General features: G+C 46.5%; 1 protein-coding gene across 1 annotated transcript in view; it reads right to left on the bottom strand.

Moving 5' to 3' along the window:
* The window catches only part of NECAB2 (N-terminal EF-hand calcium binding protein 2), a gene marked incomplete at both ends in the record, with an annotated part of 82,589 nt that extends 72,010 nt beyond the window's left edge, over positions 1-10,579 (bottom strand). The window contains 2 exons of the mRNA XM_080352199.1: positions 874-898; positions 10,382-10,579. Of these exons, the coding sequence (XP_080208325.1) occupies positions 874-898; positions 10,382-10,579 (223 nt within the window). The remainder of the gene's footprint in view (positions 1-873; positions 899-10,381) is intronic.
* Positions 10,580-14,523: the final 3,944 nt, after the last annotated feature.

The raw sequence follows: 14,523 nt of genomic DNA, 5'->3' as shown, positions 1-14,523 counted from the left end.
GTTGTTATAACTAAAGGCCCATGTTAACAGGACATTTACTGCTTATATGCCAGCCAGCTCACAGCATCCCTCACTGCCTTACCCAGGGGCAGTGATCACACCTACAAGTTCTGGCAGAAATCGGGTATCTCCCCTTTAAATCTGGTGGAGGAAAAAGAAAATAAAACAAACTCTCCCCTGTGCTCCTCTGCACAAGCCTCCCACACGTCCTTCTGCACACATACTCTGGTTTGATGCATATTTAATTTTCTTGTTGTACAACAGGGAAAGAATAGAGCCTAACTCTTGGGATTTTAGCTAGGAGCTAAAATTAAATGGCTACTTTCACCCCATAACTATCTCACAGCAGAACGACTCTCCTTTCAGGATCCCGAGTCATTTAATGAAGACACCTCCATGTTATTCCCCATCTAAGGGCAAGACTTAGCTTCAGCAAAATTGTTTAGCTTTCTACAGGCAGAGACTGAAAACATACATCAGTACATGTTGCTCCTCAATATGTGTGTCCAGTCCTTTAGGAACCAGACTAATATTCATAGATCAGATCTGTGTAGCAAAGCTATTCCTAGATTACTAAGAGGTGGATCCTCACCATTTAGCTGTCTTTTTTGTTTTTTCCAATGTTCTTTTTTTCTGAAATTGCTACAAATCTTTTGGATCTCACCACGATGACTTGCGTACTAGTATCACATCTACTCTAAGAATATATCTCAGCCAAAGAAACAACAAAATCTTTTCCAAGACTTAAACAGTATTACCATCAAACCCCATAAACTGAAGGACATTTAAACAGTTAGGTATTACTACCAGGAAAAATGGTAATACTGACAAAATTTCAACCAAGAAATGTGAAATACAAATGTACAGACTTACCATTTTTGTCAGCTCTTCTGAAAATCTAGAATTGAAAGAGAGAGAGAAACGTTTTTACTATGTTGTTTGACTTGAAAGGGTGAAACCCTTAGCACCAGCCCGTGCTCTACCCCACATGATAGACAACCACCTCCACGGGAGAGCGGTGGCAAGTTTGGCTTTGGAATAACCGGTGGAGAAAGAGCTAACTGGCAAAGGAAAGATAACACAAAATGCTTCCAGCATCTCCCATATCCCTCGCGGAAGAAAGCCAAAAACAGGGATCTAACACAAGGAAAAAAAAGCATTAAAAAAAACCCCCAAAACTACAACAGCTGTGCATCAAGCGCAGCCAATTTCTCTAGCACCAATAATCTCTTAAACCAAGCTTCACAGTTCTGCATTTCTGAAGCAAATTATTTACCTTTTTTTTTTTTTTTTTTAAGCAAGTTTCCTGCGTGGGAAGGAGATTATATTTAGACTTAAAACTACAGCGTGGAGGAACAGCCCCCAGAGAAGTATCAGATAGCACTTTTAGGGGAAAAAAAAACCACAATCATGTGTACAGTAGAATTTGCCAGGGAGAAAGACAGAAACAACTGTCATTTTTCTGACTAGTCTTATCTCAGCAATAGTCCTCTGACACAACACAATTAATGGCAAAAGGCTTGTGCAAGGGCTGAAATCTTATAGGTTCCTGCTAGCACAGGCTTGGCCATAAATTACCAAAAAATTAACATGCTCATGAACTGGACAGAAAAGGGAAAACATTATCATTGTCTCTTCAGACCTGACCCTATTAATTTGAGCAAGAGCAGTGATTTTGGCTGTACAAAGGAATTTCCCTGTGGAGGGAATAAAAGCAGCAGCAAGACAGATCAGAGTCAGCCATAAAATGGAATATCTTATTTTCTGGGTCATAAAATCACTAAAAAAAAAAAAAAATCAGACGAGAAACTGCTGCACAAACCAAGAAACCCAAGAGACAAACTGAATTTCAGAATATGCTATTTAAGTGAATATGTCTTAATTAAGGAACATGAATCATTCTTTTGCCCCAAGTTCTTCTTAGGCTGCATAAGGCAAAGGCAAAACTGGACTTTCTTGCATACTTCAGCAGAGGCAAACACCCTCTGCTTAAGCCAAACCCAGACAGTGGGAGTCACTGAGTCGCAGCTTTAAGAGGTCATAAAAACCTTACAAGGATTATAGCTTGCAATCACTCCTAAATTGCTTACTTCTTGGGCTGGCTTTCAATTTTATATTTTTTTAGAGCAGTTAGAAGTTTTGGGGGAAAATCCTACCTGTCTCCAAACTTATGGACTTCATTGAGGTTAAACATGGGTTTTGAAGTACTGGCCTGTCATGGTTTGTCCATGGGAAATCAGAGTAAATCAAGCCAGGACAGGCAGGACCCCAACCCATGTCATGGCTTCGGCACATGTCACCCAGCCTTGCACGATGTGCCCTGCTGGAGTATGAAATATTCCTCTTTTCCTGGCCTGGACACCCCAGCTCCTCACTCCCCATGAGCACCTCCAGATGAGACACTTTTCTTTCTAGAGGCTGCTTATTTCAGGGTTTGTTTTTGATTTTTTTTTCCCATTGCCACATCCTTCAATTACGATTCCCACTGCTTAGAAACAAAGATGTGACACCAAGTCTAACACAGAAGCAGCAATGTCCATTTTAAGGTGCTGTGGGAGATCAGCACCCCACTAAACACAACTGTCCAAGGGAAAAAGGAAAGCAAAACCCATCAGTAAAATGTAGCTTTAAGTGGGAAAAAGGCCCAATCTGCAGCACTCTGTGGAGCCACCAACCTTGCAATGAACTCTTGGAGCAAGAGGGGAAAAAGAGAGGAAGAAAAAGAAGAAGAAAGAGAAGAACAATAATAATAATAATAAGAAAAGGAAAAGGAGAAAAGGAAAAGGAGAAAAGGAAAGGAAAAGGAAAAGGAAAAGGAAAAGGAAAAGGAAAAGGAAAAGGAAAAGGAAAACAAAATGTTAAGAAACTGAAGTATTTATGTCCAGCTTCACTAAATGAACTTTTTAGTGCTTTTACTCCTGTGGATACTCCTAGAAAGTATGACTATTTGTATAATAAATGAAGAGGTTGATGGGAGAAAACATCATCTGTGTTACCTACCAAGGTTTATTCTACAGGACCAGGCTGGTTAGTTTTTATTGCTAATCAGCAAGATTTATTCTTCCAGCTTAATTGGACTACCTAAAATTTGCACACAGAAAAGAATTTCAAACAGGACTCCTGTAGGGAAAGCAATTTAAGATAAAGTCATCTGTCAACACAGGCAGTACATCAAGGTATGAACACTGGAATGAGCATCAGGAGGCTGATAAAGACATAATATACCCTGTGATAGCTTGGTAATGCTGCCAAAAATGCTGCTTCTGTGAAGACCCAGGATTTACGCTTTAGCTGAGCAAACAACAGTGCTCTCCCACGCACAACCTGAAGATGCCCTCCATTCAGGTCTTGAATTAGTTGTTCCACTGCGGGAAGGGTGTGCTGTGCTTTTGGTAAGGAAAAGGTGTTAAGATCTGGCAATGGAAGGGAAACCACAGAAACCACAGCCTCTCATCACAACTTCTCTACAGACCAGTGGGGCAAATTCCTGAGGCCAGCTCAGTGCCAGGCTCCCGGAGAGCTCAGGGTAAGGAAAGTTCCAACCAGCTCCAGGAAGAAAGGAATCGTAGAATAGTTTGGGTTGGAAGGGACCTCCAAGCTCACCCAGTGCCACCCCTGCCATGAGCAGGGACATCTTCACCAGATCAGGTTGCTCAGAGCCCCGTCCAGCCTGGCCTGGGATGTCTCCAGGGATGGTTTATCCACCACCTCTCTGGGCAACCTGGGACAGTGTTTCACCACCCTCAGTGTAAAAAATTTCTTCCTCATGTCCAGCCTGAATCTCCCCTCCTTTAGTTTAAAACCATCAGCCCTTGTCGTGTCGCAACAGTCCCTGCTAAAAAGTCTGTCCCCATTTTTCTTATTGGCCCCTTTTAAGTACAAAAAGGCCACAATAATGTCTCCCCTGATAAGCAAAGATGCTCTGTCCTCTCCAACATAAAGGCTGCAAGGCAGTCAGCCCCGCAGTCACTCTCTGCAGGCTTGCAGTCACTCCATCCATGCTACTCTAACTCAGCAACGCTGCTTACGCTTAGTCAAGGCAGCAGCCCTGGAGGTCAGTGAGAGTGGAGGTGATGAAATATTGATGAGAAACGCTCTGTCCTGCCAGGCCCTCGGCAGCGATTGGCTTCCCACGTCTCCACCCCAGCTGACGACCATCCCTGTCGGCCGAGGGCTTCTCAGAGCAGGAGCCAGCAGCACCACAAAGCCTCACCAGGGACGCTCTTTCCGCTCCATCACCCCCAGTTTTCCAACTGTCAGGGCAACACGCCACTTTAGGATGGTAAATGAGAAATTAGCCAGTCCAAAAAGTACTACAGCAACCACCTCCCCCGTCAGCTATGCCTTAAACCTATTAGGCAAGTCTCCTGAAGCACAGGCTAAATCACATGGTGAGTCCACAGGATGCTCACAATATGGGCCAGATTAACCCATTTTATAGGATTTACACAGGTAATGCACGCAGTTTTCTGTCTGCAGCATGCTTATTACATTTACCTAGAGTTTAGATGAATATAAAATCTATTTTATTTAAAGCAAGGACCTTCTGTCAAAATTTCCAATAGCTTTTTTTTTTTTTAATGCATATTTTCGCTGTACTCTCAAACGGCTACTACAGATATTTGGCTGCCAGAAGCAAGCAATTCAGAATGCTAGTGGTAATAAGAAACTTGGAAAAAAAAATATGGTTTCAAATTTAAACATTCAGTTCTGCCTTCTCAAAGCTCCTGGATGAAAACGTGTGACACTGGAGGCTGCATAATGGAGGTTTTCTCCGCAATTTTATAAAATTCACAAAATACTCCCTTAACAAGCATAAACCTTATTACAGGGTTTGTAGAGTTATAATCCCTTCAGCAAGTTAATATGATGTTGATTTAAAGCAGCGTGCAACTGAACTAGAATTTTGGTTTTCATCACAATCTTGGTGAGGAATTGAGGACAAACAAAATCTAAGTCTCCTGGGTGAGGAAAGCCTAGAGATGAGAAAGCATTCAGATAGACAGATATACCTGAAAACCCAGTTATTCTGTTCACTATATTCCTACCTTCCTGTTCTTCTTTTCTGTTCCTCTCCCTACAAGTCTCAATATCTCATTCGGAGCTGAGACAAAGTTTTATATCAGGTATTGCCTTTAGCTCTCTAACTCAAGATACCAGCAGGAATTTCCTCTCCTACAGCTCTTTTTGGTAATAAAATGAGAAAATAATGAACTGAAGCTTTGCAACTTTGGACTACATCTTTAGACATCACCAGGCTAACAACCTTTCCCCATACAAGGAGAAAGGTTTAGTTTTGCTGTTTCACTAAGAAATATGCCATTGGTAGGAAAACATTATCCCATTTGGAGTGGCTCCCTCTCCAAAGCAAAGCTGATACAGAGCTCCAGGTCTCCTGGCATTTTACCTAAACAAAGCTTGCAAGAGACAGGCAAGAGCTGCATTATATATTACCACCTTCACAGCACTACAAGGTACTTTTCCATAAACATTGACTGTGGGTGCAGCTCCATTTCAAGCACCCACATAAAAAGCCCCGAAGAGCCAAAGGGAAAGGACCAACTCTTCGGTGCAGTTATGTACCTTGCAATGAGCCATCCCCAAAGGCACAGAGCCCAGCCAGCCCCTGTCCCTGCCATCATGGCTCAAGAGGATGATTTCAAACCATGGATTTCACGTAGGAGGGATGAAGGAGGAAAAACAAAGCTTTTGCAGCATTCCTGGTTCACTCAGGGAAGCGAGAAGGTAAACAAAGACACAAGAAAGGGACTGAACAAATTAAAAAAGCAAAACAAAAAACGCCACACCCCACCAAACCAACAAACAAACAAACAAAAAACACACACAGAAGGGAAAAGGTCAAAGCAGGAGATTGAGAAGGGGTTCCTGTGGCTGCAATAGCTTTGTTAGTTAGGGCTGCACTGGAAATTGAATCATTGACAAAGCAGTTGGAAAACTGTGCCAGTTCTTGGATCTACATTTGGAAATGCACCCTTGGCATAAACCAAATTCTCTGTATCTTCTAGCCGAACACTTCAGTCAATCCTATAGGGCTGAAGAAGCGCAAATCAGATCTGGCCATGTAAGAGATGGTGCAAGAGGAGCCATAAGCAGGAGAACTGGATTTGAAATGATCTTTCTGACCCTGTCGAAGAAGGAAAGAGGCAGATAAAGGTCAAAATTAGTTTGCAGCAAAAGACAGAGCAGATCAAAGAGATTAACCTGACCTGAAATGAACTGCATTTAAAATAAAGCCCAAAAGTAATGCCAGAAAGAAAGTAGGGATGCCAACACCCTTTGGAGCACACAGTCCAGCCCTGGGAGTGCTCACCATACCCACGGCTGACATTTATTTTAGGTACCAAGTGGAAGATGAGTTCTTCAACAGGCTCTCCCTGGTGTCAACCAGATGGGGCACCTCTGCCTGCAGCCGCTATGGCTGACCTGGTCAAGTATTTGGAGTTCACCCTCCTGCTGTCAACCAGACTTTTGACAATGACGTGAAGGTAGAAAGACTTGAGTAAGGACCATCAGTAAATCAGCATCCAAGTACTCCCAGACAGAGCAACACCTGTCTAGACATTTCCCACTCCTTGGGCGCCATCCGCATCAGCTCCATATCGCATGTGGACTCATTTACACTCAGCAAATACGATCTGATACAGGCTTACTCCCACACATGCTATAGTCTCCTTTTCATAAGTCTTGTGAAATCTGCAGATTTGTTCTGGACTGGAAATGCCACCATCACCACATGTGGATTCAAGCAGCACAATGACAGTTTTAGCTTCCTTTTAATAAAGGGTTTTTCTCCTCATGGGTGCAGAGAGAAGCTCAGGGCATTTGGAGAGCATCTTCAAGCAGCCCAGAGGACAGACGGAGATTGTAGCATTACCACAATCTCGCATCATAAACTGTGGATAGACCCTAGTTATCTACATCAGATTGCACACACTGTCAACCCTGAGCGTTTGGCTTTTGCAGGTGGAACAGCTGTGTGTGATCCAGACCCACGGAGCAAGCACCCAGATGTAAAACCCAAAGGCCATGGCAGGATGGGTACAGAACATTTGCTCAACCCCAGCACCTTATGCTGGCTTGACTGACGTTGTAAGAGCTGACCATTAAATGCAAACTGGTGTTTCCCAGGTTCCTAGAGTGACACATCACCTCCACTTGATCTGTTACCATCACTGAATAGCATCTGTCACTTGTTTTACTTGCTGCCTATTTTAGGCAATGTTTGGCACTTATGTATATCTTCTTCATTAGATTGTTACCAGGGTTTGGTTCATATACAATTTTAGCTATTTTTTTACACTTGGGAACCTACGATTTTAAGCTGAACTAGTTAACATTATTCAACCTTTTTTAACCCTTTACCTAAAAGGATACAAGCAAAATAAAGGAGAAATACTGAAAACAGCCCTAAGTTAAGATTTGTCCTCCAAGTGACAGTAACCCTGTTGATGGCAGAAGACATCTAACCCCCTCAGCCCTCAGTTTTGCCCCACAACACCAGATTTGTTTCTTTGGTGGAAAGGGTGTAAGGAACTTCATACTGACCCACCAGATGCCCTCACAGTCTAGAGGGCTGAGTCAAAAGAAAGGCAGAACAAAAGAGGAAGAAAACGTGACTAAGGTGCCATTAGAGCCATCTTACCTGACTCCTAGCCAAAACCAAGCTTAGCCCTCCTTCCCCAGTCACCAGTGAACTGCCCACACAGCACACCAGCTCATGTGAACGTGTTAGTTAAATCCAAAATCTTACAGGTCTTTTACTTCATCCCCCAGCTGGCACTCACTGCTTCCTCAGCACAGCCACCTAACACAAGAACGTGAATGAGTTAATCAGAAAACCTGTTCTCATCCCTGAGGATGCAGTGGGATCCCTGTTACTTTCCTGCTAATGTGTGAAAATTAACCTCAATGTGCATTAAACTCTTTGTATGAACGTGGAGGTGTCACAGTGCACTTGAAGAGCCTATTACAGCAAAGCCCCAGCTACAAATGAAGTTCCTATTTTAACAGGAGAAAGAGGAGAGAAGCATTTTTAAGGCAGGAAGAAAACAAAACAAAACGAAAACCACACCACCACACAACCCAAACCTCAAACCTTACATTTCCAGCATGCATTTCTACTTTCAGCAAGTGAGAAAGGGCTCCCAATCCCATTGTGAAAGTGAAAAAGGGTCAGGAGCTGCAAATCCAGCTCTATTGTATTTCCCACTGGTTAAGCCATTCTGAAAGTTCATGGCTCATTTTCTCAGCTCAAACCTCAAAGTAGAAAAAAAAAAACAAACGATTTAAAGATGATAAAGTTGAACAGATAAAATAACCCTTTGGTGGGAAAACAGTCCTAAATCAAGACCCTATTGTAGAAACTTAACATTTACTTCCCAATTGCATTTATGTTCTGAAGCCTAGATTTCAGATTGTTGTAAAATTTTGGTAATTTCAGGGCAGGTAAAAAAAAAAAAAAGAAAAAAGAAAAAAGTAGACTTAAAAGACAGTATGAGGTGCATTTGTCCTTTCAGTTTCCCCATGGAGCAGCATTCCCGCAGCTGCCCACCTGCCAGCCCATTTCACCAGGCACAACCACCCACTGAGTGCTCTGCTCTCTGAGCTGCTTTTGGCCGCTCAATAGATCCAGTAGAACTGGTTTGTTCAGGGAACTGAAACACCTATCAGCCCACAGTGCTCAGAGGATTAACGAGTTTTGGACTCAACAGTCCATACCAATGCTCACCAGGGATGTGGTAGAAGATTCAGCAAATCATTTAGAAAATGCCAGGGCTCACCTGGAAGAGCTACTGTTTCCTAACTGCAAGGAGGCTGGCAAAGAGCACGAAGTTATCCTTTACTACAGCCAATGCCTTGGTAGCTTATTTTTGCATTCACTACATTTTATTAAAGCTAGGAGATAGCAAAGCTGAGGATCTATGTGTTTAATTACTAGGTGCTGCAAAAAGACTGTGTAATTACACCGTTTGCACTCTGGTTGATTCCACCCCATTTTCCCAATTCATTTAAGCGCAAATAGCCTCATTAGCTCCCTAATCAGGAAGTCTATAAATACCGCAGCGGAGGCACTAAACACACCCCTGCCTGCCCCTCCCAATCTGGTCCCACACACTTGCAGGCTTCCAGGACCACCGTGCACAGACCCTCACTGCTACAGCTCTTCAGGGACTGGGTTCCATGACCTGGGTACACCCCTGTGCCCAGCTAACCTGGGGCAACCCATACTACAAGACTGAGAGGTTTACAGGACCTGGAGTCCTGCATCCCCATCCGGTCAAGCTAATATCAGAATTAAGGATCTACAGAGCATCCCCATCTCAGCTGTTTGAAGGGATATAGGACCTGGGAAAACGGATGCAGGATGTGGCATGCAACTCCATCCCCAGCCAGTCCAGGGGGTGCAGGAAACAGGGTGCACCCCCCATGCCCAGCAAGCCCAGAGGTGCAGTAACTTGGCAAGGGGATGAAGGATACAGGCAGCATCCCCATGCACAGCCAGTCAAGAAAAATGCAGGACCCGGGCTGAACCCTCATGCCCAGCCACTTTGTGAGTGCAGGACCCAGGGAAGTGGGTACATGATCCCAACTGCACCTCCATGCCCATCCAGTCCGGGGGATGCAGGACCAAGGTGCACTTTATTTCCAGCTGTCCCAAGGTGTGCAGGGCAAGAAGGTGCAGGACCTTGGCTCATTCCCCATACTCAGCCAGCCTAGGGGTGCAGGATCTGGGCTGCATCCCCACACCCTATTAGTCGGGTAGATGCGGGACCTGGGCTGCACGCCGCCCCCAACGAGCCAAGGATGCAGGATCTGAGGAATAACCCTGAAACCAAGCTGGTTGGGGCATGCAGGACCCGATAACTGGGGTGCAGGAGCCGCGGTGATTCCCTTGCACATGCAGCCTGTGGTTGCAGGATCCGGGTAAGCGGGCACGGGAGCCGGGGTGCAGCCTCTTGCCCAGTCGGTCCGGGACATGCTGGACCCGGGCGCAGTCCCGCGGATGCAGAACTCGGGAGATAACGCCGATCCCGAACTGGTTGGATGGGTGCAGGACCGGGGAAAGGGATACGGGACCTGAAAAAGGGGATGAAGCAGCTAGGCTACCCTCCCACGCCCACCCAGGACCCGCGCAAGGGGATCCAGGTACCAGGCTGCAACTCCATGCCCACCCAGTCGAGAGTTCCATAACCAAGGGTACAACCCGTCTCCAACCGATCCGGGGGTGGTGCAGGACCCGAGGAATAACCCCGATCCCGAGCAGCGCAGGAGCCGGGCAGGGGCAGGAGCGGGCGTGCCGCTCCTTAGGAGTGCGGGCCCCGGGGTGCAACCCTGGGCCAGCTCCGCAGGGACCACTCACATCGAGGATGACGGAGGTGCCCTTCCTCTGCGCCGTGGCGGTGCCCGGGGTGAGCAGCTCCCGCTCGGCGACGCCCTTGTCGCTCATCCTGGCCACCACCCAGCGCAGGAGTCCGTCCAGCCCGCGGAGCGCCGGCGGCGGCTTGCGCAGCAGCCTCTGCACGCCGGCCCGGCAGGAGCGCGCTGCCTGCTCGCACATCGCTCAGCCCGGCCTCATGCCGGAGCCGGGGACTTCCCCCACCTCCTCCGCCTCCTCCTCCTCCTCCTCCTCCCACCGACACACGGCGGGCAGCGGGCAGGGGTGGGCCCGCGGGGGGGACCCAGGCGGCCAGGGGGCTCTTGCAAGGCAGGGGGGACACTTTTAGATGGGAGTGGGTCACCCTGGAGCAGCCCCGGTGGGTGTTGCCTGCGCGCTCTCACCCCCACACAGCCCCCCCGCTAAAACACTAAGCAACATTTTAGTCATTTTCTGTCTAAAAAGAGTATTCCTCTGGCATGTCCTCTATCCTCTGCAACCTCCCTAACCCCACAACAGATTTTAGCAGCATTTTTGTAAAGACAGCAGAGAACAATTTCTTGCTGGGAAATAAAACTCACTCCCAACCCCCTACCCCTACTCCAAAAGCCCCTGTAAGACAAACAGCCAGCAATTCCAGCGGGGGTATTGCAGAATTCATGGCTACAGAGTTAATCACAGTGCTCAGCTGGACAAATATTTCTAATCCTGTAATTCTATATTACGAAGATATGCCTTTGTGATGCTCCTTTTCTCCTTGACCTACACAGGTCAAGATCTGCACTTGCAGCAGGAGTAGTAAGTCTTCTGGCCAAAATGACACTATATCATTTCACCTCCTGCTCCACACTTGGGAGATGCTCTCAGTTTGAGTTCAAACCCAGAAGAGCACAAAAGCCAGAGAGCTCCAACCCAGACCATCTTGGATGGTCCCTCGCAGCACTGGAGTGGCCACAGGCTCCAAATGGCCTTTCCCCCCTGCCCACCCACGGCAACCAGACCCTCTCATTGGCTGCTCTAGGGGAATTTTCACCCCACAAGGGCCATGTCCCCAGGTTTGAACATCTCTGACACAGGACCCAGCAAGCCCAGCACCCCTGTGTAAGCATTACACACTTACCACACTGACCCTATGCCTAATCTAAAACCAGGAGCAGCACGATTGCTCCAAAAGGCCTGGCCAGCTACTGCTTTAAGAGTAAAATAACCAGCCAAACATGATTTTTTAAAAACAAGCTTATATATTGCAGTGCACTAGAATCCAAACCCCGCACCAAACCCTACCTGGAGGTATTATTCAGATTTTTTTCCTAACCATCGATCTTTATTCAGGCAAATGCGGGTGAAACTTCTCAGTTTGAGGTGAAAGGTGGGGGTATGTGCATTTTCCTCTCAGCTGCTGCTCAAAGAAAAGTGAGTGGGAGCCCAGTTCTCTCTGCTGGAGTACATGGCTAATGGCTTTTTCAAATAGACGGGGCAGAGAGAAGCGCAGCAGCAGGCCAGGACGCCGGTGGGCTGAGCCCCTCTTTCACTGAGCTCTCACCTTTCAAGGTTTCCTTCTTCTCCAACAATACAAAAGTAACGTGGGGAAAATGGAGGAACTTCAGGGGGTTTGTGTTGGCTTGTGGGAGCCATGTGGAGAGCTTTAATAGCTCTGTGTTCATTTACAGGGATGCTCGGAGCAGGCTGGTGTACAACGCAGCTGTTGCTCAATCCCCACCTACATCTCACAGCAAAGATAATCTAAGGCAAGAGATATTTTACCATCCTTGTCATGGGGATGCACCAAGTGCTGGTGCAGATCAGCTCATACCCCTCACAGCCTGGACTATTGCATTCTTTTGTACTTACACAATCCTCAGGTTATTTACATGTTTTTTCTCCTTTAGACACCACTCTACTAAATGGCTGGTTCAGACTGTATTATTCACACCCAGTTTAGGATTAGTATATGCTAGTTATTTAAAACTATTTACTAAATGAGTTTATAAATAAGGTTCTTTGAATTTTCCTTCCTATGCGCTCTGAAGATTCATTACTTAGCTTGGATGTTTGGGGCTATTTCTGTGCTTTTGTCAAAAGTAGTTCTTGCTTATGTCAAAACCAGCTCTATGGCATTTAAATACTTGTTTTTCCTCCTAAATGGATCTATATAGAAAAAGTTTCAGGCACCAGCAAGAAACCAGCTGTTTGCACTAGGAAGTTTAACTGGCCATATTTTAAGGGCTTGGCTCTGCCTAGATTTCCATGAGGTTTAAGTCTCCCTTTGAGGAATTAATGGAAAAGACACTTCTATACTTATCTGAGGCAGGTGAGAAAGCACAGGAACACCCAAGGCGCACACTCAGGCTGGTCCCAGCCCACGTGTCATACCACAGCCAAGGGGGAATGCAGAGCCACAGACCTCAGGTTGGGCTCTGTGTGCCAAAACTCATCCCTCGCTTCTTGCCAAGGGTGACACAACACTGCCTATCCTGGGCAAGTCAACACAACTGCAGCCAAGGTGTCGGGGCTTTGCCAACCTCTCCCACCACCCTGTGCTATTGGTTGCAGCACCGCCAGTTCCCAGGTGAGGAGCCATCAGCCAGGGCCAGAAGAAGAAACCAAACAAGTTACGGATTAGTGGAGACAATAGGGTTTTGACACTTGCCTGCCTCTTTAGCCAGTCAGTAGAGCATCCCTTTAGCTGCTGATCTCTGGTAGCCAGAACACTTTGTTGCCTTTTCATTAAAGGTGGAGAGCACAGGACCACCAGCAGCCACTGGGGGCCTTGAAAGCTTTATGCATATTTATAACACAAATGCTGAGTGGACACAGTTAAATCCAGGCAAAGTACATCCCAGCGAGTGCAGCAAACATTAATCACAGGTCTTGATAGACCCAGAGCAGTCAGGCCATGCAGCACCTGTCGGCAGCAGAGCCCAGCACAGCCGGCTGTCACCACTGCTGACCTGGTGGCATTTCCCTTCCAGGCTGCTTTGCAGGCAGAGAGCTCAAACCCTGTCTGATGGCAGCGAGGGTGAGCTCCAGAGGGAACGGCACCTGCTGCAGCCCCACCTTCTCCTCCTTGACATTTAATGCTGAGCTTCCCCCTGGAAAGTGGGTCCTAGACCACTAAAGTCTTATAAACAAAGGATAAAGGAACAATGGGAAGGTTGTTGAAGGCTGGGAAACATCAGGCTTGTTCACCCCCAGCTCCAAGTTCAGAAATTCAGAGGTCTCAAGGAAAGGCTCTTGTCATTCCAGTTTCAGATCTGATCTTGGTCCAGCACTTTGTCCTCCCCAGTGCATGTGATGTTCAGCACAAAGCATCAGTTTACCCATATCACTGGTGATATTTGCTCTACAAGCTCTCATAGGGGGCTTATTCAGCTGCTACACTCAACATTTTCCAGCAGCTTCTGGAAAGACTCCTGGAGAAGGAGCTCAAACCCCATGCTGTTATTTCAGATGAGAGGCCACCTGAAGAACCCAAGGGCTTCTCTAAACGAAAGGTCCAAGGCAGAGCAGAAGTCCTGCCTGCACCCCAGCATGGCAGGCAGGGACAGAAGCTTTCATCTCCCCTTTGAATTCTACCTTCTCCCCCCCGCCCCTCTGCACACAGCAGGGAGCTTTATTTAATTAAAAACTTCCAACAGGCAGGACCTGCAGCCTCACTTGGTGCAAAATGTCATGTATGACTTACTAATATTTACTAATGACTGAGGAATTGAGGTTAATCCAACAGTTCAATGGCCACGAGAGAAAATTATGACCCCGTTACAGAGATGGGAATTAGGCAGAGCAACTTTGCCTGCCCAGCCTGGAGACCAAAACCCTGCTTTAGTCCCTGCACTGATTTATGTTTATTACAATGCAATATGTATGTAATTACCATGTGATTTTATAGCATATTTATACCCAAGCTTGAAAACACCACACTGTCAACACACTGGTCTGAACCAAAGGAGAAGACCCAGGAAGACCATATACGTGTGTGATGTATGCTCACCACTCAAAATACAACAAACCCTGCTCCCCTCTGCAAGTTGGGGGCTGCAGAGCTCGCAGTTTGGAGGACACTGCTCACCCACACCACTAACAGTGCATCAAGTCCACTCCAGTCCCTGGGATCGGGGGTTTCGGAT

This window comes from Nesoenas mayeri (genome assembly GCF_963082525.1).
Source record: "Nesoenas mayeri genome assembly, chromosome: 12".
Lineage (NCBI taxonomy): Eukaryota > Metazoa > Chordata > Aves > Columbiformes > Columbidae > Nesoenas > Nesoenas mayeri.
The sequence above is the reverse complement of the archived record's forward strand: the minus strand, read 5'-3'. Positions and strand labels throughout refer to the sequence as shown.